Here is a 27,948-nt window from a genome sequence, read left to right as displayed (position 1 = left end):
GGTATTTCGGATGTTGCAGCACGTCATGAAGTCTGCCTTTGGTTCATCGGACCAGGTTAAACTTAGGGGAGGGAGTCATTGCTCTTGTACTCCTGGCCTCTGTGATGATAAGCTCCTGAATTTTTTCTATAACCGAAAATATTTCTTCCAAGCTTTTCATTTTATTTTCATATAAAAATAAATATATATATATATATATTTTTTTACAAATTTTCCTGGTGGCTAAACATCTAATAGTAGCTCTATAGCTCTTCCGTGCTTTGGTTGGGACGGACATAGGTAGTCGGTGGCAATACATCGCACTTTAGCGAGGAGCTGGGAACCGTTCCTAGCTCGGTCTGGTTCCTGGCTCAGAGGAATTTGCAGTGGAACCAGATCACAGTGTAACCTCTGGCCTGATCTAATTATCAACATTTACACTGGCCAGCTTTCCGAGGAGTGGGCAAAAAGTCCGGTAACTCACAGAAGTGAAAGCTAATTAAAATGTTCTTCACTATTTTTAAGGAAGAACGTTGTTTAAGCAGTACGTCTTTTTCCTGACATGCAACTTAAAATGTTATGGATTCAAATACTTAAATTGAGAGAGAGAGAATAAAAACAGTGAGTTTGCATAACCTTCTCTTTCAAAAACATTTTTGTATCAGAGGTAGTGGGGCGCAGTGGACTTGTGCATAGGACCGCGATCCAGGAAACTGTGATTCCAGTTTGCTGTTGGCTTAGAGCAAATAACTAATGCTCTATTTCTCCAGCAACTCTGCCCTCGAGCTACTACAAAAGAGTTTTAATTAAGCTATCTATATGCTATAGTGCATGAAGCTGTTCTTCCTCATGTTTTACAGTCATGCAAGTTATTTACAGTATTTCTAGTAGCACACTTGAGAGTATGAAAATAATTATGTGCTAAAAATTAAACTGATTTCTTCTAAAGAAAAAGCCTGTCCTTTTTGTAAGGACTACACCAGTTCTAATCCTGAGACTAAGAGTTAGCAGTTTTATTCCCGCTAGTCTTTTCCATTATGTGTTGGTGTTTTTTTTTTTCAAGAGATATTGCACTACCTTGTCATCATTGTTTGAAAAAGCACCTCAGTTTTGTGTTTACACTTACCTTAACTGTTAAGAATATAATCGTTGGAAAGTGGCATTGTAACACAGGAAATAAATTTAACATGACTGCTTTAACACATGTTGCTGGATTTTTTTAAAATACAGATACTATAAAATCTTTGAAATTGGGAAATATAAAGAGATCTTTGAATTTCTATATGCTCCTGGGAGAATGTCAAAATAACTTGATAATTGACCCCTTACACCCGTTATACATAGCATAATATTATTAATTCATGAAGCATACTGCGAAAATAGGTAGCAACAGCAGAGGAAACTTTAAAAATGCTTAAGAACAATCTTTATAATGGATTAGAGGATGTTATTGGTGCACTGGATGAGACATCTCCTTCCATTTGGAGGAGGAAAAAGTAGTCCATATTGGTTGAAAGCAAAAATAATACTGGTTCACATTTAAGTGAACCACTGTGTTTTAAAAGTTTCTGTGCAATTTGTAATTTTTTTTTACTGATTAAGAAGGCAAATACCATTTTCCTTTCTCCTCTTTTTAAAAATACGATCTGTAGTWAGGCCACTTTAGGCAGAGTGAGCAACAGAAACTACAAGATGTCCAAAATAGCTCTRTCTCCCATCCTGTTTGCTGCACAGCTTTTCCTAATTAACCTGTCCAACTTGAGCTTTGCTAAACTATGCGCAGTCAGTGTCTAATCATTACAGTACATTCTTTGGAATTGGCAGTAGAAATTAGCCATATCCTGAAATTTTGTACTTTACCATGGCCTTGCAAATACCATTTAATAGTTGAACAACTGTATATGCAGTATCTTGATATCCTAAGCATTTCTTATACTTAAGCTGGCATTTGTATGTTATCCTTTTCTTAGAGATCCACTTTTACTGCCAGAGGAAGCCATGTTCGACTAGCTGGACCGTTCTCTGACCTGGAATGATAGTTTTGTGACAATTGTGTTTAACAGCACAAAGGACTGTCCTGTTAATATTCTGAGATATTATTATTAGAATGAAGTATAGTCTGAAAATTGCAATTGCAATGTTCTGGGTAATACGTCAATGTTTTTATATTGCCTTGTCCTTTGGCATGTCATAAAAATGCTTACATCTAAGAAAAATAATCTATTGTCCATATGAAGTGATTCTGTTTTTTTAACAAGTGTTTTTTTTTTGAACTTGTTATTTCCGTGTTCCCAGTTGAGACTCACTGTGCTAAACAGTGTATAACCACATGTGAAGCTACTGCATGTTCCTATGATAGAAGTCAGTTTGTAAACAAAAGTGGTAGATTAACCTTTGTAAATATTCCCCTTTTCCTGYAGAGATATAACGTACAGCATTTCCTTGGAGGCCGTGACGACGCTTATTGTCTTCCTTTCCTGCCAATTATTTCACAAGGAAATTCTGCGAGAGAGCATCATTCATAAATACCTGATGCATGGTCGATGGTATGTCGTGTTCTGGGGCTGTAGCTAATGGCAAAACAAATCCTTCTCATGGCTTGTTTAGACTCTTTGTACTTGAAAACAAAAGATGACGAAATGCATTTTGATTGCAATTCAAAAGAAAGCAAGACACCGAAACAAATGCATCTTGAAAGGTTGTTGGAAGGTTTCAGGTTTAAATCTCATAGCCCTGATTTCAGTAAAACTATTCTGGAAGCAGTTTTAATTTTTATTTGAAGATAATTTCACTGGCTTCTTAAAATAGCTTTCACTTTTCAGGATGTTTTTTTGATTCAGCTATGGGCTTTTCCCTGTAATATTACAGTCTAGAGAACTAGACTGGGGAATACTTGGGAGAAATGGTGGTATGGGTAGGTCTGAGCTGGTAGATACCTGGCCTCTGGGTAGAGAGGGATGGAGATTTGGGGTGGGGAGTCTAGGGTAATGTGAAGAGTTCAAAGGGCATGGGTTGAAGAGGGTTAGAAATCATCACTGGAGATGGGAACCAGCTGTTTCTATAAAATTCTCTTCTGTTTTAGAAATATTTCAGCCTTATTTAAATCCAACAGATCTTGTGTACACCTGTCAGAATCACTGAAGTGAAGTCAGATGTTTCACTGCTCCTTGCAAATTGACCCCAGCCACACACACAGCCAAAAATATCTTGGGGGTAGAGGAATGCTATTGTTACCTGCTTTATATGACCAAAACATAGAGGGAAAACCAAATGAATACCATGTTTTTCCCTTGCATAAATATTTTTCCCTTTGTGTCTTGGGGTAAAAGAATACAGTGATTCCACATTTTAAATGGTTGATTTAAAAGTAGTATTGAAAACTGAAAATAAACAAAAAACGTTGTCATGATCCTGCCCTTGAAGGTGATCCCACAGTGTCCCGCTAAAGTCAGCGCAGCCTTACGTGAGCGTTCTTTCCCTTTCCAACCTAAAAGAAGGTAGGTCAAAAAACCCCCCCAAAAAGCTAAACATAGCCTAGTTCCAGAGCACAAAGGGGTGCATAGCATTGACTTTGTAGCTGAGCCAAATTTTGCAACTTTTGAGTCGACTAAGGCTGTCTTGTTTTTCTTTTCAGTCTTCCATATACCAGCAGACTTGTGAAAACTTTACTATATAATTTCATTAGACAAGAAAGAAGCCCGCCTCCAGGGACTCACGTCTTTCAGCAGCAAACAGATGGAGGAGGACTGCTTTATGGAATTGCCTCTGGGGTGGCAAGTGAGTCGTCTTTTCTATAAACAGTTTTTCAAACCTTATGAAGTACATTGCCTTCGGTGTGACCACTCTTGTAAACACACCTGTAGCCCATTTCTTTTTCCAACAGTGATATCAGTGTGTCTGCTCAATACAGAAAAGCTGTCCACAGGCTTGCTCTGAGTTGTAGTATTAGTATCCACCTATAGATGTGTTAGAATCTGAAGCAATTATATTTGCAGAGATGTCATCCTTGCAGGAGAGCAAATGGTAGAAGTAGCTCTGGATGTACTTTTTCCTTTTTTTTTTTTTCCTTCTTTTGTTAATACATTAAAAAAAGGAAATAATTACCTCTACCCCAAGACCTATAAACATTTCCAGAGAATGTACATATTTTATTCTTTATAGTTATTCAACGGATATACGGAAGTGGGCTAGATATGAATTTTTGTAAAAGATATTGTAGTGTATACCCATCCTGGTAGGTTGACTAATTCTTTTCATGACTGGTATGAATAGCTTATGGTCTTTTGTGATTGGACCTTTTGCTATCGATAGTTTGAACATCTCCTGAAGAATATTCAAAACTTAATGCCATTTTTTGGTAAGAAAAAGGTTTCTCCTGTTTGTTATACAGCACACTATGTTTTGGTTGGTGGTTGCTCTCTTCCCCACGGAAGACACATTTTATTAGTATGTGTATTACATATAAAAGTTCTTCCTAAAGGATTTTTTTTTACCATATAATAAGAATAAAATATATTCTCTTGAGAAAAGTAATGATATACGTTACTTTCCTTTTTCCTGCTAAACTAAATAACACTTTGCAAGCTGGTTGCTGTTGGAACGTATGCTATCTATTCTGATCTCTTATGAAATCCCTTCACTGACTGCATCCCCGGGGGATATTAAAGTTCAGGCCCCGAGTAGTCTGCCAGGAAATATTTTTACAGCCTGTGACGATGCATCTGGATCTCCTCATGGAGGCAGTAAAAGAGCACGGCTTTGACTTGGTGCATATCCCTAAACACATTGCTGCTTCTGTGCAAGGTGAAGTTACAGCTCCCTTCTGGTTTCCAGTTTGGATTCGCAAGGGTGTAGGACTCTGCGACGTTTGGGTCGTGCCCATGGCGCGTCAGAAAGACGGTTGGTTCGCAGTTTATTTAAAAAGAGAAGAGAAATTAATCAAATTGTTTGCTCCAGCCATTTTGTTCTGAGAGTCCCAACAGGTACATTCTCTTCCTCCTTTTCAGGAAAATTGCTCTTAAATTGTTTTTCCAAAGCAGTTTTCAATATGTGGTTTGTACTTTTGCTTATGACTGGAGAGTAGTTTTCACTGCATATTTTGTTGAAACGTGTACTTACCTCATGTTTTTATTCATCTTAGTTCTAATCTCTCTAGTCCTGCTTGAGTATGTTTCTGTGTTAGTGCAGCCATACACAAAATACCATTTATTTTATTTTATTTTATTTTTTTCCTTGTGTGTTCTCTTGGTGCAGGTTGTATTCAGTAATACTCTGTTTTTAACCCTTTATATTTCCAGGCCATTCATTTTGAGGTGTGTGTGGGAGATTGCTCCCTGCCCACCCCTTACCCTGCCCAAGAGGGAAACGTGCTGGAAAGCAGTCTCAGCCCTGCAGAATTACTCCACTTCAAAGTTTTGAGCCCTGTTTTTCTGTCTGCCACGATAGGCAAGACCAAACTATGTTCATAGGCTGTATTAGCTCAAGAAAAGCTAATACAGGGCATCTTTTCGTAGATTCTCCATTCAAGGTTTGGAAGAAGCTACTGTGAAATAATATTCCTAAAAAAAAATGGTTTTCAGTCTTTTGGATTTTCAGTGCACATGCAAACAGCATATGGAATGAAACCCTGCCAGCTCCAGTCCGCCTTCGTTGTTTTTCATGGATCTGTAGAGTTAGTCCAGAACTCCCCAAATCCTGTAGATCACGGTTTGGAAGTTTCTGTGTTAAAAAGTTCTGAAGTGCCGTATTCGTACGGTGACCGGGCATAGGCACGCAGGAGCTGAACCGCAGGAAAATGCACTGCGTCCTCGCTGTTAGGGAATTGCGTAGTTGGTAAGGTCCATCCAAATCGCCATCACTCTCTCCTCCTCTGCCGCTACTCTGATGCCATATCCCTGCGTGACTTTTTGTTTCTTGTATATCAAGTTTGCGTTGCTTAGTGTAGACTCTTAAGGTTTCTGCCTACGTCTGTTCTAGTCTCTGCCTACGCTTCCACCCCCTTCAGTCCTCTTGAACCGTTCTCTTAGCAGCTCCCTTTTGTTGCCTCTTTCATGAGTACCTGAAGTGCCACATCATCTTCTGGTGAATTAAGCATCTTCATTTAAAGCTTTACGTAGAACACCCTTTTAAAAAGCACTTTCTGATGACCCACCCAGGAAAGGGTAAAAAATAAATGCCATCATGCTGTTAGAAAACTGAGGTATTTTTTCTGTTTGTGCCCAAATGGTTAGCTAATATTTTTTTTGGTGTCTGAATTACTTGCCTGTATACGCTGTTTAGACTATTTGGACTATAAATGAAATTGGACATAATAGGATTGGGTAGAGTAAATGGTGTATTTGTCCATCCATAGTATCTCTGAATATGGTTTTACAGGAGAAATTAAAAGTGAATTTTCTTCTTCCATGTAAGTTGTTYGGCATCTTTTGAATGGCACATAATGCTTAAAAAACATCTTATTGAAATATCCTACATACAATCTATATAGAATGAAAATAGCCTGATTTTTTAAAATCTTTTTTATTTTTCATAAGAACTTTTGAAGGTAATTTTTGTACTTGGCAATTTGGAATTATTAAACTTGATACCTCACAGTCATCCACCTTACCATATATGATGTTGTGCATATTTTGTAGTCACTTGCACTGCAGCAGTAGATCAACAAAATTTTAAGCGCTATATTTTCAATTCCTCTCCTCCCCCCTTCCTTCCTGGTGATTCAGCAGGAGCGATAATTATATATGCTATGAGACGTTTACCCTGTGGTCTCCTTTCCCACTGTTAACCCCCTCCTGCTTCTCATCCCTCGTAGCCACTTTCTTTCTCTCTTGTGAGCCTCCTTAATGCTGAAACCGTGCAACCTGCATCCTCACACCAGTGACTTCTCCTTGCTTTGGCCTCTGATTGCGTGCGAGTTATCTGTGTGCGAAAGTACGTTTCTCCATCTTGTATGTAAAATACCTTGATTAGGATTGTGTTCCCATTACGTTATCATCCAGTAGTTCAATAAACGACTGTGGTTTTGGAGCGGCGGGGGAAATGACGGTATTCTAGCTTTTTGACTTCATAGATGACATTCTTATGTACAATGTCTTTGGCTTTCAGTCTACCTTGTATCTTTGAAGTCTTTTTATAGGTGTGCAAAAAAACTGTAAAGTGCCACTAGGTCCAGCTATATATAATTGCTGTGTTGTGAAGGCATAAATGACTTATCAATATGTGGCAGGAGAAATTAGACTTATTAATATTACTTACTAGTTTTATTTATATTAGACTTCTTATTTATATTTTTCTGGGTTCAGAAAGTACATTGAACCAGCTTAGCTTCAAAGAATTTTTTTTTCCCATGGTTTAAAATCTCCTCCTCCTTTTTTAGACTATTACTAATTCTTGCGAATTCATGGTCCACAGCTAACCAAACTGAGAAAACTTTTTGAGGGCAAGCAATATTTTTAATCAGCCACTTTTTCTTGCAAAACAAAACTCATTTTACAGTGAAAAACTACCAAACAGGTGGTATGCTAAGGCAGGAAAATGTTAGTGCTGCTCAAAGAAGACTATTAAAAAAAATAAGTCAATTTAAGTGGTTTCATTTGAAATAACTGGTCCAGTTTATGCTTTTCTGTTTAAAAAACAAAACAAAACAAAAAAACCAGCCAACCAAAAAAAAACTTTAATGTATCTTGAAGTACCTAGGAATTACTGCAGCAGTAGTCACATTCATTTAGTCTGTGCAGTTTAGATGCTTGTAGATGTTTTGCATGTAAGAAAATCATGGAAAGCTGTAGCTGATTTGACTTGTTTTGTCACCTGATTTGATCTTCATAACTAATCTGGCCCACGAGTGCACTATGGTGGCATTACACTCAATTCTGCAGTTTATGTTACAACACCTATTTGTTTTCTCGTGACAGTACTCTTCGGTTCGAACTAGGCAAACATTCCTGACTGTTAATGACTTGCCATCATATAAGTATACGCTTTGGTCTGCATTATGTCATTCAGCATTAGTGTACTTGCAGGAGTCTGATTACCTATTTCGTACCTCTGTGACTACATGTACTCTGATTTATTCCTCCTCTCTTTTTGTGCTACATTCTAGTTAATAGGAAGACTTGCATGGTTATCTTTAACATTACAAGAAAACTAGTTATTCATAGAGGAAAAAGGCATTGTGTAGCTTGCTTTCCAATATCTAGATTAAAACATATCAACGTAGGAAGACATAAAACTACTTTAACCAGTGCTTATCTGCCATTTCTTACTATTCCACTGAACTTTTCTTCTACTTACATATATTTCAGGCTGGATGTTTCTACCTTCCAGAACCTTTTTGTGATGCCTCATGGATCTATCTATCGTACATTCTGCTACATAAATTAAAATTTTGTCTGTGTCCCCTGGTGCTTAGTCATAAATGTTTAATTGTCTGTTCATGCTCATCATCATGAAAATGTAGACCTCAGACTTCTGTTCCAACTCTGTTGTTAATCTTATTTCTTGCTTACAGTCCATAACAGCATCATCCTGTTGTCACAGTAATCATGGCATCTTTGATTATGCCCGAATCAATGTCCAGGTCTTTAACTCTTTTTTTTAAGTTTCTCCAAAGGTGAATCTGAACTGCAGCGAAACCTGTGACTGCAGCTCAAGCACATGTTCTTTGAAATTAAGTYGCTGAGTATTAGTAGTAGTGTAGCTGTGGCAGGTTCGAACTGCAAAATCTGCCCAGGAAGCAGAGTAAATTCGAGAGCAGCTAGATCCCGACCAAAATCCGTGCCACATAACCCATAGTGCTGTGAGTACCAGGGGAGCAGGTTTAATGTTAGATTGAGCTACTGTCAGCCTGGGGTGTGAATGTTGCCTTTGAGAGTCTTCATTGCCTTTTTTTCCCCACAGATAAAACTCATCTTCTGTCTTAATGACAGTAGCTTAGAAAAGCATTGCCTCTGGCATAAATCTCTGGAGGCCAGAGATATATTTGCTATCAAGCTCTTACGCAGTTCCTTTGACGTACACAGTGTTGTTTTTCCTCTTCTTTCTGTTTTTTTAATCAAATTTATCTTCATGTTTTTGAATGATGCAGGAGTATGGGACAACTATACAGCAATAAAACTTCTGGTAGCATGCCTAGACACCAGGTCCACCAAACTTCTTGGGCTCTTATTGGCAAGGATCTGGCAACCAGCAAAGTTGTAATGATTTAAGAAATCCTTGATCTCATTCTTGTAAGCTTCACCAGTGTGCTTTTGATAGTAAGCCACCAGTGCTTTAAAAATAGCTGGACAGATTTTGCTCTAGGATCACCGCTCTTTACATAGACTTTGGCAACAACAGCAAAGCATTCCCTTCCTAGAAGAACCATTTATACTGTTTAGACTAGTATACTGAGCTTGGCTGTTCTTGGAAATCTTCAGTTCGCTCCAGCGAGACCGTTTCCAGTTTTGCAGGGGGTATGGCTATTTTTTTCTTTCCTCCAAATTGCTGGACACTGCTGGGGGCCTTGGCTGCCGTGACTCCACCACTGCAACAGTGACGGTCGTTGTGGGAAGAACACTGGGTTAGACCCGTCTTTGTTAGAACCTGGATGAGAACATAAGAACAAGCTCTACCTTCTCACTGACCGTGACAAATTGGATAAACTTGAAACACATTCAGAACACTGCTACAAATTCCATGCTTTCACAGCCCAACTGTTAAATTCCCCCAAAAGTTTGTACTTAACATTCTCAAAGCTTACATGTTTTTATTCTTCAGCTCCTCTTTAAAGCCTCTTATCTGTCATATCTCCTGGCAGTGTCTAGGCTCCCGGTGTGCTGAGAACACTGCTGATTATGTTGACTAATACTGTCTCTTTTCTCTTTCCAATCTCTCTCTGTTAATCCATTTTGTTTCTTGTCCTATATGTGGATCATAAGCTGCTTGGGATAGGGACCATCATTCAGTATGGACAGAACATAGCATGGTGAGGTTGTGGTTAGTGACCAGAGCTTCTGACTTCTGTGGTAAAGAAATCATAATTGGAACCGTATGTGTTATCTTGTTTACTAAGAGCTGTACAGGAAGTTTCACGAGGTGTGTTGGTGATTTATCGCCTTGACATTTATCTTAATATTCCAAAACCCTGAGCAGCTTCAAATAACCCACTATGTAAAACAACAACAACAAATCCCTATTGCCTCAAAACTGATTTTTCTTCTTTAATTCTATGAGTGAAACTGCTTGTTAGAGGAAACCAAGAATCAGGTTGAAGTGTTGTAACATTAAAAGCTTTAAAATTTGATATCTTGCAAACATAAGTGCCAGAAAAAAAGAATTTTATATTGTTTAAAGAGATTTCCTGCTTTTCAAACTCTTCTCTTAACTCTAGAGAATTCCAGATAAATTGAAATTGAGATAAACAAAATATTTATATAAGTATAAAAGTTGTTTTATAGTTAATTGTTGAAACTTTAAGTTTGATCTTTTAGAAAAGTCTTATATACTTCAACTTGGGGATGGCTGGAAAGATGTTTGTGCCTCTTCACCTTAAAACCCAGTATCAACAAGGGTACTGATCTCCTACATAACATGTTTAAGCAATAAATATGAAAATGCTTTAAAAAGGCTGTAAATACCATTATTCCCAGTTTGTTTTTGAAGAAATTGCAAAGTAATAAAGTGGATTGGCCATGTCATCCAAGAGACAGACCCAAATCTGGGAATTAAACTGAAGTCTCTTGACTTTGGTTCAGTGTCTTCTTCCAGTAGGTCACAGAGCTTCTCCTTAAGTGTTGTCAGAACTTGAATGTTTTGAGTCACCTTTCTGGCTTGTAGATAACAGAATATGTAGGGTTAATGTGTGACCAAGAGGATTTTTTGTACTAATATAGGATATTGAAATAACACAGCTGGGGATTTATAACTCTGTAAGGCAGTTATTCTTGATAACTTTGAGTATATTTTCAGTGTACCCCTCAGCAGGTCTTCTCCTGCTTCACGTTTTGGGTTGAAAGTGTTCAGTAGTCCAGGAAAAATGAAGTATATGGTTTCAGCTGCATTGGTACCATTTTACAAATGGTTTTACGGTTAATACCTGCTTATTGGCAGGTTCTTTGGAGGGGTTCTGAAATGAATGGACAGGAGAAACTGAGCTGCTTTTCTGGCCACTGCTGAGGAACTTGATAAACTATACATACATACATATATATATATATATATATATATATATTTTTTTTTGTTCTGTGTCAAAATTCAGTCTTCGTTCTGCTAATAGATTAATTTAATCCCAAGCTGCAGTTGTTACTAAATTACATGTTAAGCAGTTTCCCTTCATTCTTCATCTATGTTACTATTGTCCCTAACACCTCCTGGGGGTGGGAGGATCCAAACATCAGTTTCTTGGGATAAACCATTGCCACGTTCAGCATAGCAAGGTGATTGTTTTGCCTTCTCACTGGCATGTCACTTCTACTTCAACACCTTGTGGTTGTTGAATTTTGTTTTTCTGTTATTGGTCATATCTTTAAAGACTAAAGAAAAGCAAAGACTACACTGTGGACTGACTAACTGTCTCTAGAAATACTGGTTAGCTAGCTTCATTTATATATATATATTTATTTTTTCCTATGGTAGGCTGCTGGAGTACCAGTTCTTTAGAGCTGCCGTTTTATTTTGCATTTTGCCTTTATTATTTTAGGCTCTAATTGTTCCTGCTTTGTTGAAGAGTTCTTTATAGCAAAATATATAGCTTCTGAGCATCTTTTTCCACTTGTGTTTTGCTTCATGCAAACAAGTGTGAATGTTGTCTAGTGGTCTTCTGAGAATGTGTTTAACTTAGGTATGGCATTTCCTTTTGTGTAGAAATTTGATTTAAGTTTGAAACTTTTATCTTGCTTCGAATGGAGCAGCAGTCCAGATGGCAGTGTTCTTCACCAACTCCTGGAGAACAGTCAAAACCTTTGATAAAGCCTTGGAAGGCAGGTTTATTTTGAAATAAAAACCTATTTTGACAAACCTGGTCACTGTTGCAGTGGAACTGATTATATTATAGGTGAAGCCTGTGGAAGCTGAAAGTGTGTGTTGGTGTGTGTTTTCTGCTTAGCTTCCCGTTCCCTTTCACCTTAGCTTCCTGCTGCTTCCCCCAAATAAGTGATGATGAATTTTTTAGTGCATCTGCAATGAAATGAAAGTATTTCTATTTTAACCCCTTCCCAAAATCAAAGCTAATACTCAATTCTTGAAGTCTTTTTCTACATGTACAGGATGAAAGAGGAAGAGTTTATCCATGTGACGTATATAACATTGGGCATAGAAGAAACTGTTGATAGGAGCAGTACAAATAAGTTGTGTGAGTAGTGGGTCATGATCAAATTAGTTCAAGTTCTGAAATAGCCTTGCAAATTTTGTTGGGGGAGAGGAGAAATGACTCCAAGGCCCAGAAAAACTTAAAGTAGCCTCTGCCTTGGAAAGGGAGTGCAATTTAAAAAGAAAAAAATAAAGAGCACGTTTTCACAGCTAGGGACATAACCGTGTAAGGCTGGGAGATGGGAGTTGCAATGTGTCACTTGAAGTGGACAAGAGGAGCAATGACTYTGCTTATCTGTTAATTGCGTTAAATCTCTATCATTAAATTAATGCAGCAGAACTTGAGTATGTTTCTTGCAGATACAGCAGTGCTTATGGCTTTCCAATTAGTAGTACACATATTGCAGTTACATAGGAGGTCAGATCTAGTATATGAATTTGGTATATGAATATAGCCTTAGTCTGTGCTGTTGGTTTACTCAGTTGCAGCATTTAAATATAAAGAATAGTTTACATAAGGAGTTTGTGGATGAACTCTTATTTAATACTGGTACACTTATAAGACAAGAGGTTCCTTGCAGGAAGTGATAGCTGTCTTTCCAACTCTTAGAATCTCTCTAGGAGACAGATAACTAATTTGGATTTGGGAAAAAAGTTATTACTGCAAGTGAAAAGATGTCATCCCAGCTCTTGAATATAAATGGTGGRAAGGAATACACTGCTTTTAAGATATGACTGTGGTAGGTTTTGCAGGGGCTCTAAGGGAAAAGAATCAAAATGCAAGTTTATTACTGAAACAAAACTTTCACTGATGCCAAAACTCAAAAGCAGACTTGCATCCATTTAACCTGTAAGGAAAATATTTGCTTGCCTCAGAACATCTGTATTTCAAATTGCACAGTCTTGCAGATTCATACAGAAACTCACAGCCTAGACTAGGACCATAATTCAATTAAAAACAATTAGCATAACAAAATGTAAAAATTGCAGATTTRTGGGGTGTGTTTTTATAATTGTGGGCAGTATGTGAAGAGTACACTTAATTTGCACACTGTGAGGCAAAATGACTTTGGATAGTAAGTGAACATACTACGAAAATCTTAAGCGTAGTTAGCTTTAATTCTGTAATGATGCCGTCTTGCTGGCGCTCTTTGTATGTGCARTGGAGACGTATTTGGATGGCATAAATTCTGTGTGAAATCCCTCGGTTTAGTGGCTCTGAGGAACTCGCTGCTCAGTATCGAACTAAAAGTTGCTACTCATTCTTCAGAGGTGCCTCACTTTTTCTATAGATTCAGGAACTCTGGAATTTCTTCCATCTGGATGTGGCTCATAGTATATTCTCAGCTGCGTCTTGTTGTATATGTACTTAAAGAGTACGTGTTTGCGGTATTGTGTGTATGGACTGAAATGGTGGTTTCTGCTTTTGGGGGTTGATTTTGAGAAGAATTTCATTTCAACAACTATTTCTAATTCACACATTTTTGTGTGAGGAAATGTTGTTCTTTACAGTTGAGCCTAACAAGCTTGGAAGTCTTTCCATCTTTTTTACTTTTACTTCTATGGATTATAGCTGTAATTCTCTTTTTTGCAGACCCGTGGAGGAGCTAAGCTCTGTAAAGAATGATCTAAGATTTAATGAGGCCTTTGACTAAAATCTTTGTCTTAAACCAACAAAGACAAACCCTAATATGATTATAACATAGTTATTTTTACTTAATGTTCTAAAAGAGCCAACCGTAATTAAATGTGTTCTGCCAAACTGTAGTTTCCAACACAAGTATGAGATTTTTACATAACCTGATAAATGGCTATTTTTCCTTTTGAACAAGCCATCAAAAACATTTTCCTTCTTTCTGTGAAAGACTTTCCAGCCAAATTAGAGTAAAGCCAAAGAGAGATCATGTGCTTAGCAGCGTATTAGTAGAAACTATTTTAACAGTTGCAGATTCAATTTTATTTTCTTCTCCTGAAGTCAGTAACTGTTGTTCAGTAGAGTTGGAACTTTTTTTTCTGATTGAAGTTCAAGCTATCGGTATGTGGTAGCTGTAGTATATAGCAGTGAAAGCTATTTTTCATGACATCTGGGTTTGGTTGTCAATTTTTCTCTTTCAAGTAAGTGGCATTTTCCAGAGTGACTCATTTTGGAGAAAGAAAAATACTATTAACAAGAAGAGAATGTGGCACCTAGGAGTAGACATCCTGGTGAAAAGAATGTGTTTCCATTATTGAAAAATAAATTGCTGTATTACATGGAAATTTAATAATTAGCCTTACAGGRAAGTGTGAATTCTTGCTTGATTCTCAGTAATTTGATTTTTTATTTAGGTGTTCAGAGAATCCTTTGCTGATGGCGGTACAATATGATTACATGCCCAAAGCTTTCCATGAAAGAAGGCCTTTGGGTCTTACGAAAATAGCTTTAAAGTTGTCCTGATGTTGTTGCAGTCATGATCATCTAAGCAGGSAAGGTTTGTAGGGAGAGGCAATATCTTTTATTGGAGCATTTACCGCAGTTGGAGTAACAAAAGGATGTATGCAAAGTATAACACCGCACATGTGGCTAAACTGTCTTCAGATGGCACAGCTTCCATGGCTTGATCTCATTAGAAGGCTCAAACATTTTCCCATTGATATCCAAGGTGAAAATTGTCCAACCATTTCAGTGGGATCAGTACTGGGATCCYAAAATGTAAATTTTGTCACCATAGCTGGAATACAACTTTGTTTAATCTTTAATCAACAAATATTCAAGTTTAAGCAAACTAAGCATTATAAATTTATAGCTGTAACCCTTTTACAATGGGATGTAAGAAGAGGATTAGATAAATGAGAGGATGGAGAAGAGTGCGTAGAAGTAAATCCCTTGTTGCACGAATGTCCCACGTTATCTTCTTGTCCTTTCCATCTTTGCTTTCTGTCCTGTAAGACAGAAAGAATGGAGAAGCATGGACCTAGCGAAGACAGAAATATGGATGTAGGGAGCAGGGATGGCTCCTTCATATCCTCTTAACTCAGCTATAATTTGGCTGGCTGACATGAAAATTCTTGCCTACATGTAAATGGATGTTGTGGACATAAAAGCATTCCTGGGGTGAGTGTACATATAAAGAAATTAATTTTGAAGCTCTGTTACTGAAAAACAAACATCCTTTGTTAGAGTTTCACTAGGGGCTTGTTCATGCAAAATGCCGAGGATGTTGGTCCAACAGGTTCTTGCATGTTATTTTTGTTTTGTGTTATTTTAAACAAAACTTTCATGTTTGGACTTTCTGGATGTTACTTCTTCCCTTGTGCCAARTGTTGTCCTCTTTCCCACTGATTTGGGAGCATTTTGTGAGGCTTGCAGTGGACTGCTGTCATGGAACTGCTGAAGTTCAATGGACAGACTTTTTTCCTTGGTAGAGATCCAAACCTTGTCTTCCTGTTACGGATATTAATGATGACAGAGTTGAGACCTTGTCACTTTTCTTCTGAATAGCATAGGTAATAAATTTGGAAACTAAATTTTGTAAGTGGATTGTGGTCAGAAAGAAGCCAAGGTTTTCCTTCTAAGTGAAAAATCTCAGAATGAGCCRAACTAGAGTAATTCCTAGTAATTGCTGAAAGACTAAATTTCTCATCATTCCTGTTAATATTCTGGAGTTTTGTTCAGCTTGATGAGAATCCATAAATGGTAAATATCTAGAGCTATAGTCTCAATCTGAATGAACTGAAAATGTTTACTTTCCCAGTGGTCTTAGTTCACAAAAAATGACATTAATTAGCTAATCCAGTAAGTGAGATAGTTTTATGCTGCAGTTATTAACATTCAAAACCAGTTTAAGTCCACTTATTTCTGCCATGAACATAAATGAGTGTTAGTTTTGTATAAAACAGTTGTTATTACAAGACTTTCATAGGTTTTAATAGGCATCTAGGGGCTATGTACAAGTCTTTAGGTTGCTTGGGGATGGCAGAGCTTRTATCAGTAGACTTTCTTAAATCAGCTTCAGCTGGCACTTCCCAGATTTATTTTGCACTCCATACCTTTGGAAGAGCATACCTAAAATATGTAGACATTAATCAGAAACCGTGTTCCCAGAACACGTGGTGTTGGTAATGGGATGCCCAGGGTTGTCAAGAGGGCAGTCTGGAGCAGATCTTTCTTCCTTCCACCATGGGACTATCTAGTCACTGTCCTGTGTGATTTCTAACTGTACCAGGCATCACCTAGACAGGCGAGATGCCCTGGTGGATGCTCATGGCTCGTGCTGTGACCGAAGGATATTAGGAGGAGGGGTAGCAGGCGTGCCTTGTAGGGGGAATTTGCTTTTGTCTTTGGGATTTTTGTTTTCTTTTTCTCCTTTCTCTCCTTTTAAAGAATTAAGGAGTGGGAAACCGAATTTGCTTTAGTCTTTGCCATTCTAGAGTGTGCTACCAGTATGCAAAGCCTAGTTTTACAGTAGAGAAATTTGAATATTAGAAACCTGGTGATGGCTGTTGCACGCCAGGTTTGAACACTTGGGAAGGGGATGGCTTATAAATTCCTTTAACCATTTAGAACAAACTGTTCAGCAGATCTGAGTTAGGGCTTAAATCAACCAGGACTACGCAGACAAGAAATGGTGCGCTCACAACTGGTTCTTACTTTACCAGTCATGTGCTATCTCCCCAAATACACTGCTTTGTGAAGGGAATTTGAAAAAAAGGGAGAGAAGGATTAGCCAATAGAATATCTGAGAAGTGAATCATTTGCTGAGAGCCATCTTAGTTATATTTTCCTCTGTTTTCTCAAGGAAAATCTTGTATTACAGTTATCAAGCTTACAGACTTTTATTTTGGACTGGCAAAAGAACATGTCATTTCTTTAAACAGGATTTTAACTAGGGACTGTATGCCTGAAGGCTTGTCTCTTTTCCAGCTGTATAAGCTGGTCTTACATTACTCTCTAAATACGTTGCTTTTGAAGTTTTTGTGTARGCATATCAGAAGCTATACAGTTCTTACTCTAAAGAGAACAGACCCCCAAAATTGTCATYAATCATACATGACAATGGCAAATTCTAGGATATGGGATACCTCCCTTCCATGTGCTCCATGGGGCACAGGGTATATATTTATGGCTTTAAAACAGAGTAGGGCCCTGATGCTGGGGTGTGGTTGTGCATGGAGAGACTGTGTGCTCTTGCAGTGTCCCATTAATTTCAGTGGGAACTTTTTTTTTGGACTTTGGTAAAGGTACTAAGTSCTTGTAAGAAAAAAGTTGAGCACAAAAGAGACACTTCTTGATCATGCTCTGTAGCTTGTAGTGATGGAGGAAACACAGGTGCATTTTGTTTTTCCTAGTATAGCAGATGAAGTGTTTTTTTTGTTTTTTTTWAACATTAATTACGTCAAAAGCAATTAGAAGATCTTTAAAGTCACAATATTTAAGCATTTGAAGAGGGAAGATGATGTGGCCTTCCAGCTGTAGACCAGGTTTGTCATGGGGTACGACATACACAGAGCACCTAGATGTCAGGTAGGAATGTTGGGATAAAGTGTCTCCAGCCACTTTCAGTCCTCAGCCTGTGCATGACATTTCAGGTGAAGGAGTTTAAGACATCATTTAAAAATACGGCTTTTTAAAATATATTCCTTAAGCCTTTTTAGATTACTGCTTCATTGTTTTTCTAGATAATTAGAGTTTAGGTACCCAGGCCTGAGTGCTGGTTTCACTGTACACACTTATTTTCTGAATGATACTTTACTTGTTTCAGGCGGGAGGTCTGAAGGTTTTTAGAATGAGTAACATTAAGCCAATAAATTGTGTCAAGCTGTGTTTCAAAAAGTATTTCAAAAACCAACCACATGATAGCGCAGGCAGTGTTGGTATAAAGTATTAACTTAAAATTTCTACCCTCTGATGCTTAAGATATTTATTAGGAGCCTTCAAAATTCTTTTACAGAAGAAAACATACAGAAAGACCAAGTAGCATCTTATATCTTTAACTTATTCCTTCAAACATAATTGGGTTGACTTCCTTGCAAATGAGAAACAAAGCCAAATTGATGCAGCTTCTGGAAGTAGATTCAACCCTAGTTAAGCCTCTCTTAGAAGCAGAAATGCTGCGCAATTGCAACTATAGTGGATCAACAGATTCAGTGTAGTTCTGTACCTAGAAGCCATCGCTCTGCCACGCAGCAGTAGAATTTCTAACGAAGTAAAACGTAACTGATTTTTTCTTTTTTACATGTGATAGATGACTGTCTTTAGTTACTGTATGATTAAATGTGAACGTTTCTGTCCAGAGTTGCAGTTCTTCTATTTGTGGAGGATTTTGATATAATGTTTGAGAAACACTTGTTTTCTCGCTTGATCCAAATGACTGGGATGGAAGTATTTTTCTCCCAGATGTGTTTCTCCGAAACTTTRCTTCCTCTCCTGATCCTCCTCGACATCCATTATAAACATTTGTCTCAACCTCAATATATGTGTTTCATATTAAGCTGTGATATTTTGAACCGCTTGCTATCTAGATAATTAAATAACACTGCGAAGAACTTGTGCCTCTGGAGTCAATGGTGAAAACTTGGTTCTTTCATGTTAATTGCTGTTTCATATAGAGAAATATGGAAAATGTAACAAAATATGTCTAAAGAAAACAGTTTTACTAAACAGAGGACATAATTATCCTATTCTTGAACTAAAACTTTTGGAACTCTGTTGGGTTTCTGTAGTGCAAGATTAAGCATAATATGGTGACATGTATAACAAGTTACCTGTACAAGAAACTATTCTTTTAGAATTTTTTTCTTAAAGGATACTTGGTAGGATATATTAGTAAACTGCTTATTTATCTTGTGGAGGGTGATAATCAGGCCAGCAACTAGAATATGTCAGACAGCTCTGTTCAGTGCAGTTTGGCATCGCGTGTCTGAGCCTGGAGGCTGCTGGGTACAAATTCCAAAAAGCGATTTGCCCAACTGCATGTGTCTAACTGAAAATAACACCTGTACTAGATAATAAAGATTCCTTTAGGTTGGAAAGTGTCTCCTTGGAGAAAAGGTAGTTATTGTAAATCTAAAGCACGCTGCTAAAARCACACTTATTCTTTTTATCCAGAGGATTTGCTAGGAAGCTGTATGTTCCAGTGTGGAAACAAATACAAGATTACAGCAGGAGGAGTTGTTCCCAAACACATGTTTCAAACAGCTGAACAGACTTAAGTGAAACTGCTGCTTGCAATGCTGTCACCTGCAATCTAAAAAAATCCCTAATAATGTGAGGTGAAGACAACCAGCTAGTTGGAAGCATTTCTTCCTCCATGACTTCCTCCCTTCTGGTCTTCAGGCTGAACATTGTTGGTGCTGTCATTTCTCTTAAAGGTTAAATTGTACATTTGCTGTACAATAGAGTCTTCACTCACTGTCTTGTTTATTGCTTCTAGTTCAGAGCAATCTGGGAGATAAAACAGAAAATAAAGGGCCTTTGAATTTGTAACAGTGATTCTTGGACAGGAATTAAGTGTAATCTAGGTTACGCAACTGCTCATTGTGAATGGGCTTTATGCAACTGAAAGTGCACCATTTAACGTTCTTGCAATTAAGAAAGTTGTCCTGAAGCGGTCTTAGCATAGATGGAAAATGTGCTCATTAGCTTTGTGCCTATTCTCGTCCAACATTCTTCGTATTTTTTCTGTAAACTTGAAATTGCAATGCCTTCTGTCACTACAATGTTCTTCTGTTACAATAGCCCTATTGGTTACAATTACTTATTAGTGAAGACATGCATGTTTTTCCCTTTTTGAGATCTATTTACTCTCCCTACCCGGCGTCCTAAACCRCTCTGAAGCTTTGCAAAAGTTGTTCTGTTTTGCGAACAAACATTTTTAGCTTCTGTAGCAGTCAGAAAAGAAAGTCCTGGTGACAGCAGTTGGTGCAACTGCGTGATTTRATTTGCAGCATTAAAATGAACAAATGCAGGGAAAACCATTGTATGGCTAGTCTGAGTGCATTTGTCATTTATGCTAATGCTATTTCGTTAATTGAAAATATGTTTAATAGGGGCTCTCTTGGGACTGTGCAAGTTTACTAAAAAAGTACATCAAGTGATATGAACCAAAAAAAAAAAAGTAGCAGACTGTAAGCCTCTTGTCATCTTCTCCACGTTTTTCTGTTATCTTGCTGCACTGTCTACTTGTAAAAGTCTTTTAAAAATGATAATTTAAGTAAATTTATTTTGAACAATATATAGAGAATAAAATCTAATCAGTAACTTCTAGATCAGTCACTTAAAAAATCTGCTTTAAACATGGTCTAATGTAGCAAGCCTAGTCAGGTTAATCTATTGTCACATATTTTGTAGCTACTTCAGGAATTTTTGTTCTTGCCAAATTGAAAATATTTATCATTTGGCTTCATAGTATTTTCACTGGAAGAAGAGAAAAAAATCTTGTGCGCGTTTTGCCGTTAGTGTAGTACAAAATAATTTGTTCTCAGTCACTGTTACAGCCTTTCTCTTTCCGTCTTTTTAGTAGCATCTTTTTTTCCTCTGTATTCCTGTACCCTCTCCCCTCCCCCCCTTCTCTTTTTACACCATCAGTCTCTTAAACTCATGTCTTCCTCTGATATTTTAAGTCGCTTTCAGCATCTTATCAATATGTCAAGAACTGGCATATTTGYAAATTGCAGTACTCAATTCATAGAGCATGTGAACTGTGTAATAGTGTGCTTCGGCATATATTTAGAACCCTACAGTTAATTAATTTTAGATTAAATTTTCTCTGCGGCTTGGCACATACTTTAAACAAGCACAAGGCAACTACTAAAGATGGAAACCTGAAATACTTGTAATTATTACACCTTATGTACAAATTAATTCCTTTGTTGTGCAGAACTGACATTTTTGCTGTCACTTTATCCTCCTTAGGAGGCAGACTTTGAAAAGAAATAATGACTGTATGAATTAAAATTTTTAGTTCTCTCTGGTAGTGTGGGTGTCATGCTAGACATAATTCCTTATGAAGYGTGGTGTCCGTTATGGAAATTGTCATTGTATCCTTTCTCAGGCGTAGGAAGGGATCTTATCTGTTAGAAAGCCAAATGCTTTCAACTAGAATTGAATGCGGTCCACTATCCATAAATCTTATAATCATGCATGCATGTGGGTGTCTTATCATTAAACTCTTATGTCTGTGTGAGAAGTGTGGGAGGTAATAAAAGCTTGGGAGATAATAGTTGATATAGTGTACATGTCTTTTTAAAATTTGTTCTCAATGTATTTTAGAGTTCTTTAATTTACATCTTCCTTTAAGACAGGAATGCTGTGTTTGGTTAAAGAACATTAATTAAACACTACAGTGTGGTGGTTTTTTTCCTTCTGGTCTTGTACCTAATGGTGATTAAAAAATAGTTGATGAGATCCATAGGCTGCTTGAGTACGTAAGGCATGTTTAGACAACTTTGTCTTGATTTTAGGTATTTCCATTAGGACTAAGGCTTGCTAGTGCAATAGCTACTTTGGGCATTCCATACTGTGGAGGCACGTGCCTTCTGTAACTGCTTATGCTTTTCRTAAATGCAGAAACTCGGCCGAGAGAAGCATGGCTGTATAGCTATAATTACATGGATGGTGGGGATTCCTAGGCCTGAAATATGAACAATAAAAAATAACAATGGGCAGTGCTTTAGTTACACAGTTGAAACTCTGCAGTTCTTGTACACACAAATGCTTAGAATCAGAACTTAATGTTGCTATTGAGTCTGGTGGGACAATCTTAAAGATGCCATATGTCTCGACAACCAAGTTATGTAGTTACGAATCTTTGTCTGGCATGCTATTGCAGCAGTGCTGGCTAGCTGTATAAATGGTGCTGGTTTAGTTAAAGCAGTCTAACAGCTGGATCAAAAGTAAACTCTGCTTGACCAACCTGATTACCTTTGCAGTGGTCAAATGACAAGGTCTGTGGAGAAGGGAAGAGTGGTGGAAGTTGTCTACCTTGGCTGTAGTAAGACTTTTGACAACAGTCTCCCTCAGCATCTTTGAATGGGATGTTATGGTCTAGATGGGTGGACTACTAGATGGGTGAAAAACTGGCTGGATCATCAGGTTCCAAGAGTGGTGGTTAATGGTTCATATTCCACCTGGATGCTGCTTACAAGTGGAGCTCCTCAGGGATCTGTACTGGAAGCTGTCCTGTTCAATATCTTTATGGGTGACCTGGAGAAGGAGACAGAGTGCACCTTCGCTGTGTTTGTGGGTGACTGCAAACTCTGGGGGAGCAGGTGATAATGCTGGAGGCCAGGGGCCATTGTTCAGAAGGACCTTGGACAGGGCCGACAGGAAGCTGGTGAGGGTCAACAGGGACAAATGCCAAGTGCTGCCCCTGGTCTGGAAACGCTTCTTGTAATGGTAGAGGTGAGACTGCCTGGCTGAAGGCAGCTCTGCTGAAACGTCCCTGGGGATCTCAGTAGATGGCAAGCTGAGCAGGACCCGTGTGCCCTGACAGCCAAGAAGGCCAGCAGCGTGCGGGACTGTATAAACAGGAGTGCAGCTGTACTTATGCATTGCCTACAGTGAAGGTACAGARATGTAGCATCCTGCATCCAAAGAAGCCCTTTACAAACTGATATTGCAGTTACCAGCTTATAATTCTGTAGTAACAGACTGATTCGGTTGGAGGATTTCATAGTGTTTACTTTAGTGCTACCAGGTGAGCACTCTGGTCTTGATGACTTGTGGCTATTCTGCATTTTTTCCTAAATTTTCTACTAAAATGTCATTTGAGGACTGAGCCTTACTAATTGAAGGTGGACTGTCACCGCAAGARGCCTGAGCAGGGACACCGTACCAACTGCTCCTTCCACTTCTYCTGCATCAGATCTGGTGATCACGTAGCCACAGTGTGTTGGAAAATGAACCTAACAGCCAGTCATTAGTGGTGACATGGAACTGCCCCTCAGCCTGCTGTGTGAAAAGTGCCTGAAGCTTCTTGCTAATGATGGAAATACTTCATGTAGCTCTTCTGCTCTAGCCTGATCTTTTCTGAGTGCTGCATTAACACCTCAGTCATCTTTTGGCCTCTCTGAGGAGCTGTCTATTTAAGGTTGTTCAAAAAAAACTTCTACTGTTAATTTTTATATCTCTAGCAAGCTGTTGCTAAGTTATTTTTTGGCCTGCCTTGTTATGGTGTAGCATTTAACTTGCCAAAGTTTATATACCTTTTTCTTTCCTGATTTGGAAAAGACTTAAACATCTTTTTAATAGTCTCTTTCTTCTGCAGTTGAATGATGATACTTCTTTGTTCTTTTAGAGACCTCTAATTGCTGGTATACATCTACTTTGAGTCCTTAATACAGCGACTTTAAATTGTCTTACTGCCRTCTACGTGCAATTCATAAACTCAGACTATTTTCGTACATATTTCTTAATCTTTTTGGTATGCACAATGTCAATGATGAACTTGCGAAGTATAAAAAAAAATCMATTTTGATGAGATACTTCAGAACTGGAATAATCCTCTCCACATTTTATAGTTAATTGACTTTAGGAATACTTGTGTAAACAGGTGTGTACGTGGGAAGCTGGTGGAGTTCTTGTTTGTTAGGAAGAAAATTAAAACACGACCTTGAGCGAAGGTTTTCCTTGTCTGAAAGAGAAAGAAAAGCAGAATTATGGGAGCTTTTAGTGGAGTTCGCTCTTGGCTGGAAGGAAGATCTAGGTCAAAATAATTCTGTTAAGGTTGGGAGATGTTTCTAGGCATCACAGCAGTTGACGGTTGTTTCATACTACTGTGTCTAATACTTACTGAATATATATACACACAAATATAAGTAATTTACACAATTTATATATAAATTTAATATAAAATATACATAAATATACAAAAATGTAAAATGTATATAATACAAACATAAAAATTTTAATGTTGCTGGAAAAATTACTTGCATAATTCCAATCTTGGCTTCAGGGTTGTTCACGTAATTCATTGACTTCTGAATTGAACCTTAATATTTTAAATTCATGGAACTGCTTCTCTCTGCAGTTGGGGTTCTCAGACTGTCTGTCAATGTGTGATCTCTTTCCTTATTTTTTTTGTTCTGTTTTCCTAGGAGTTGTCTCAAAATCCTATCATAGAAAGATTTCATCCCTGAATAAGCTATTCTGACTCATTAGTGAGTCGGAGATTTCTTAGTTGTTATCTTGACACTGAACCTCTTGCTGTAGCTGTAGCACAGTCAGTCTCATACCYGATTTCTACTAGTCTGACATTCTGTTTTTATTTTCTGAAGTAATCAGGAAGCTGGGTAGCTGACTACTTGCTGATATTTTTCTTTGGTCTGAATTCAGGAATTACTCTATACACCTAAGGATTGTTTCTGGAAATATTATTTCACTCCTTGCTTCAGTGAGAAACTTTAATTAATGAGAATTGTTCTGGTAAATCCAGTGAAATTGTTCTTGTGCTCAAGTACCTTGCTAAGTTGGGTTCTCAGAGATGATGATTAATAGGTATTGTCCAGTGATTTAACAAGACCAAACAGAGCACATTCAGTCCAAGGACATATATAAGTAAACACTCTTATTAAGTCAAAATTTCTCATTTTTACAGATGAGGAAATAAAAGAAATAAAATGCTTGCTGCTTGTCTAAAATTATACAATGAATTGAGATTAGAACAAGGAATAAAATTTCACTCTCCTGATCTCTATCCTCATGATTAAATTTCTAGGCCTTGCTTCAAGGTTAATAAAATATACTGCTCTTTGCATGTGATAACTTGTGTCAGAGTCCTGCTTAACTAACAGTTTCACATGATTTTGTAAGATGTATTTATAATATATGCATGTCTCTCTGTCTAATCTTGCTAATAGTAATCTTTTATTTTGTTAAGTGGAGTTTCAGACATATGCAATCAATATCAATTTTTCCCTTCCAAGGGAGTGTATTGTCAGTAGTCTTGAAGAACCCTTGTAATAAGGTAATTAAGGTAAAATGCAATCAGATCAGCTATAATTTTGATAGATACAAATACCATTGAATATTTCAGTAGATGGGTATTTAAGTTCATGGAGCCTGCAACTGTGTGTTAAGAGACTGTATAATCAACCAACCTCAATAACTGTGATTATAGGAGGTAAGGGCCCAGCCAGGCAGGAGAGCGGATGAAAGGAGAACTTGAAGGTTTTGGATGGGTGTCCAGGCAAGGCTCAGTGCCTGGAGCCTTGGTCTAGTCTCCCTGGTGCCAGTGATATACAGGGGTTGGTCACAAGATCTTGCTGTCTTAACTCACCCTGTCAGTTCTCTGCGCTGGAGCTGGATATAGCTTGTGAGACAGAGAATCAGAGTCACAGAATAGTTGAGGTTGGAAGGGACCTCTGGAGGTCATCTAGTCCAACCTCCCTCGTCAAGCAGGGTCACCTAGAGCAAATTGCACAGGACCCTGTCCAGACGGCTTTTGAATATCTCCAGAGAAGGAGACTCCACAACCTCTCTGGGCAACCTGCTCCAGTGCTCTGTCACCCTCACAGGAAAGAAGTTTTTCCTCATGTTCAGGCAGATCTTCCTGTGTGTGTTTGCACCCGTTGCCTCTCACCCTATCTCTGGGCACCACTGAAAAGAGTCTAGCCCCATCCTCTTGACACCCTCCCTTCAGATACATATACACATTGATGAGATCCCCCCTCAGTCTTCTCTTCTCCGGGCTGAACAGGCCCAGCTCTCTCAGTCTTTCCTCATAAGAGAGATGCTCTAGTCCCTTCAACATCTTAGTAGTCCTCTGCTGGACTCTCTCCAGTAGTGCCATGTCTCTCTTGTACTGGGGAGCCCAGAACTGGACACACTACTCCAGATGTGGCCTCCCCAGGGCTGAGTAGAGGGGGAGAATCACCTCCCTCGGCCTGCTGGCAACACTCTTCCTGATGCACCCCAGGATACCATTGGCCTTCTTGGCCACAAGGGCACATTGCTGCCTCATGCTTAACTTGGTGTCCACCAGCACTCCCAGGTCCTTCTCTGCAGAGCTGCTTTCCAGCAGGTCAACCCCCAGCCTGTCCTGGTGCATGGGGTTGTTCCTCCCTAGGTGCAGGACTCTGCACTTGCCTTTGCTGAACTTCAGGAGGTTCCTCTCCGCCCACCTCTCCAGCCTGTCCAGGTCCCTCTGAGTGGCAGCACAGCCCTCTGGGATATCAGCCACTCAAGAAGGGGTGTACCAAACAGCTCAGTGACAGTACTAGCTTGTTATTTTGCATAAATTTAATTTAAATAGTTGTGCAAATATTGAGTGAGTGTTGGGGACAGCGGAAACATTTTCGCAAAAACTACTAAAATTTTCCAAATGAATTATCGGAAGTGGGTAGCCTTAAAAAGGAACGCTCTGCAAAAGTGACAGCTGCAGGTATTGAAGGCCTACAGAGCTAGTACGTAATGAAGAAGTTGGCTTGATTATGCAGGCTTGCCGAATGGCTCTGGCAGAAGAGAGAACTAGGTGAAAATCTGAAGCCCTTAACTTTTGAAAAGTGAGTGCGGTAGCTCTGGAGCCCGTGTGTAGTGTGTCACCTGCAAAGACAGTAATGCTGCTCCAATCGGTATTTTTAAAGCCTGCGTAGTCACATGCAGAATGACAGTTGTGGTAAGCTAACGGCCTCCGTTTCTCAAAGTGCGGGCTTTATGAACAGGAAAAACCTAAAGGAATCCCTTACCCTGTGGTCACAATTTTGGGATATCGAGGGGAAGATGAAACATTTTGGAACAAAACATGAGTACTAAAAACAAAATAAAATACCTTGAAATGTAGTTTCTTGTATTGGGGCAAATGCAAATCTTTATGTAATTAATGCCATAGAATAAGTTATTAACAGCTGGCAAATCACTGTTCAGAAACAAATTTTTCATAATATATTTTATCTGCTTTTAGACTTTATTACTAAGGTTGATGAGTGCTGGCACATGTTTCTGTATAAGTTTAATGTTAAACATTAATTTTTGTTGGAAAAGAACTCTTTATTTAAAAAAAAAAGTATGTATATGTGCAGAGTTAGTAATGCTTAAAGTCAGCCTTCTTCTTCCCCCTGTAGTGTCATATTTTTGGAGTCGGCAAACTTGATACATCCAAACCTTTCCCAACGCCATTCCCTCACCACCAGCCGTCTATCTACCCAAAAGACAAGCAACGTCACAGGCATTAGATGCGCCGGAGGGTTTGAAATAGGATAGCATGTGCCGCAGCTCCATTTTGCTGGTTTGAATCCTGCCACGGTGTCTGGTGACAAAAACCTTGTTACTAGCCGATGCCTCTGGAGTTGATTTCAGTTCGGAGAAGCAAGCCAAAGGGCAGGTGCTAACATAAAACAGCTCATCACCGTTGTCAGTAATTTATGTGCAGCTTTTCAGAGGGAGCAGGGAGAGCAAATTCTTTCGGTTTAAGGGGCATTCTCTGCTGGTCAAGATCGTGAGAAATATCGCCATGGTTTGTCTCTGGTACACTTGTCCCAGGGCTGGGACTTCAGTCTCCAGAGCTGCCGTTCTTCTCAAGAGAAGGTTTCTCATTAAAAATACTCTTTTTTAATAAGGTTTTTGTATGGTTGGGCTGGTATCGATGCATGTAGATAAGGCTACGTAGCACTTTCTGCAGTGAAATCCAATTTTCAGTTGCTCATAATTTTTTTTCGAACTTCGGTTGTGTTGTGATGAAACTTTCCATGCTGAGTATCTTCCTCTTT

At 38.5% G+C, this 27,948-nt stretch overlaps 1 protein-coding gene across 4 annotated transcripts in view; it reads left to right on the top strand.

The window, feature by feature from the left end:
- DYM (dymeclin) overlaps window positions 1–27,948 on the top strand; it is a 220,809-nt gene that overhangs the window by 43,189 nt on the left and 149,672 nt on the right. For all 4 annotated transcript variants that reach the window (XM_026092225.1, XM_026092226.1, XM_026092227.1 and 1 more), the window contains 2 exons: window positions 2,400–2,525; window positions 3,614–3,756. In XM_026092225.1, the coding sequence (XP_025948010.1) occupies window positions 2,400–2,525; window positions 3,614–3,756 (269 nt within the window). The remainder of the gene's footprint in view (window positions 1–2,399; window positions 2,526–3,613; window positions 3,757–27,948) is intronic.

The sequence above is a fragment of the Apteryx rowi genome, unplaced genomic scaffold, assembly GCF_003343035.1.
Source record: "Apteryx rowi isolate R43461 unplaced genomic scaffold, aptRow1 scaffold_95, whole genome shotgun sequence".
In the NCBI taxonomy this organism is placed as follows: domain Eukaryota; kingdom Metazoa; phylum Chordata; class Aves; order Apterygiformes; family Apterygidae; genus Apteryx; species Apteryx rowi.
The sequence above is the reverse complement of the archived record's forward strand: the minus strand, read 5'-3'. Positions and strand labels throughout refer to the sequence as shown.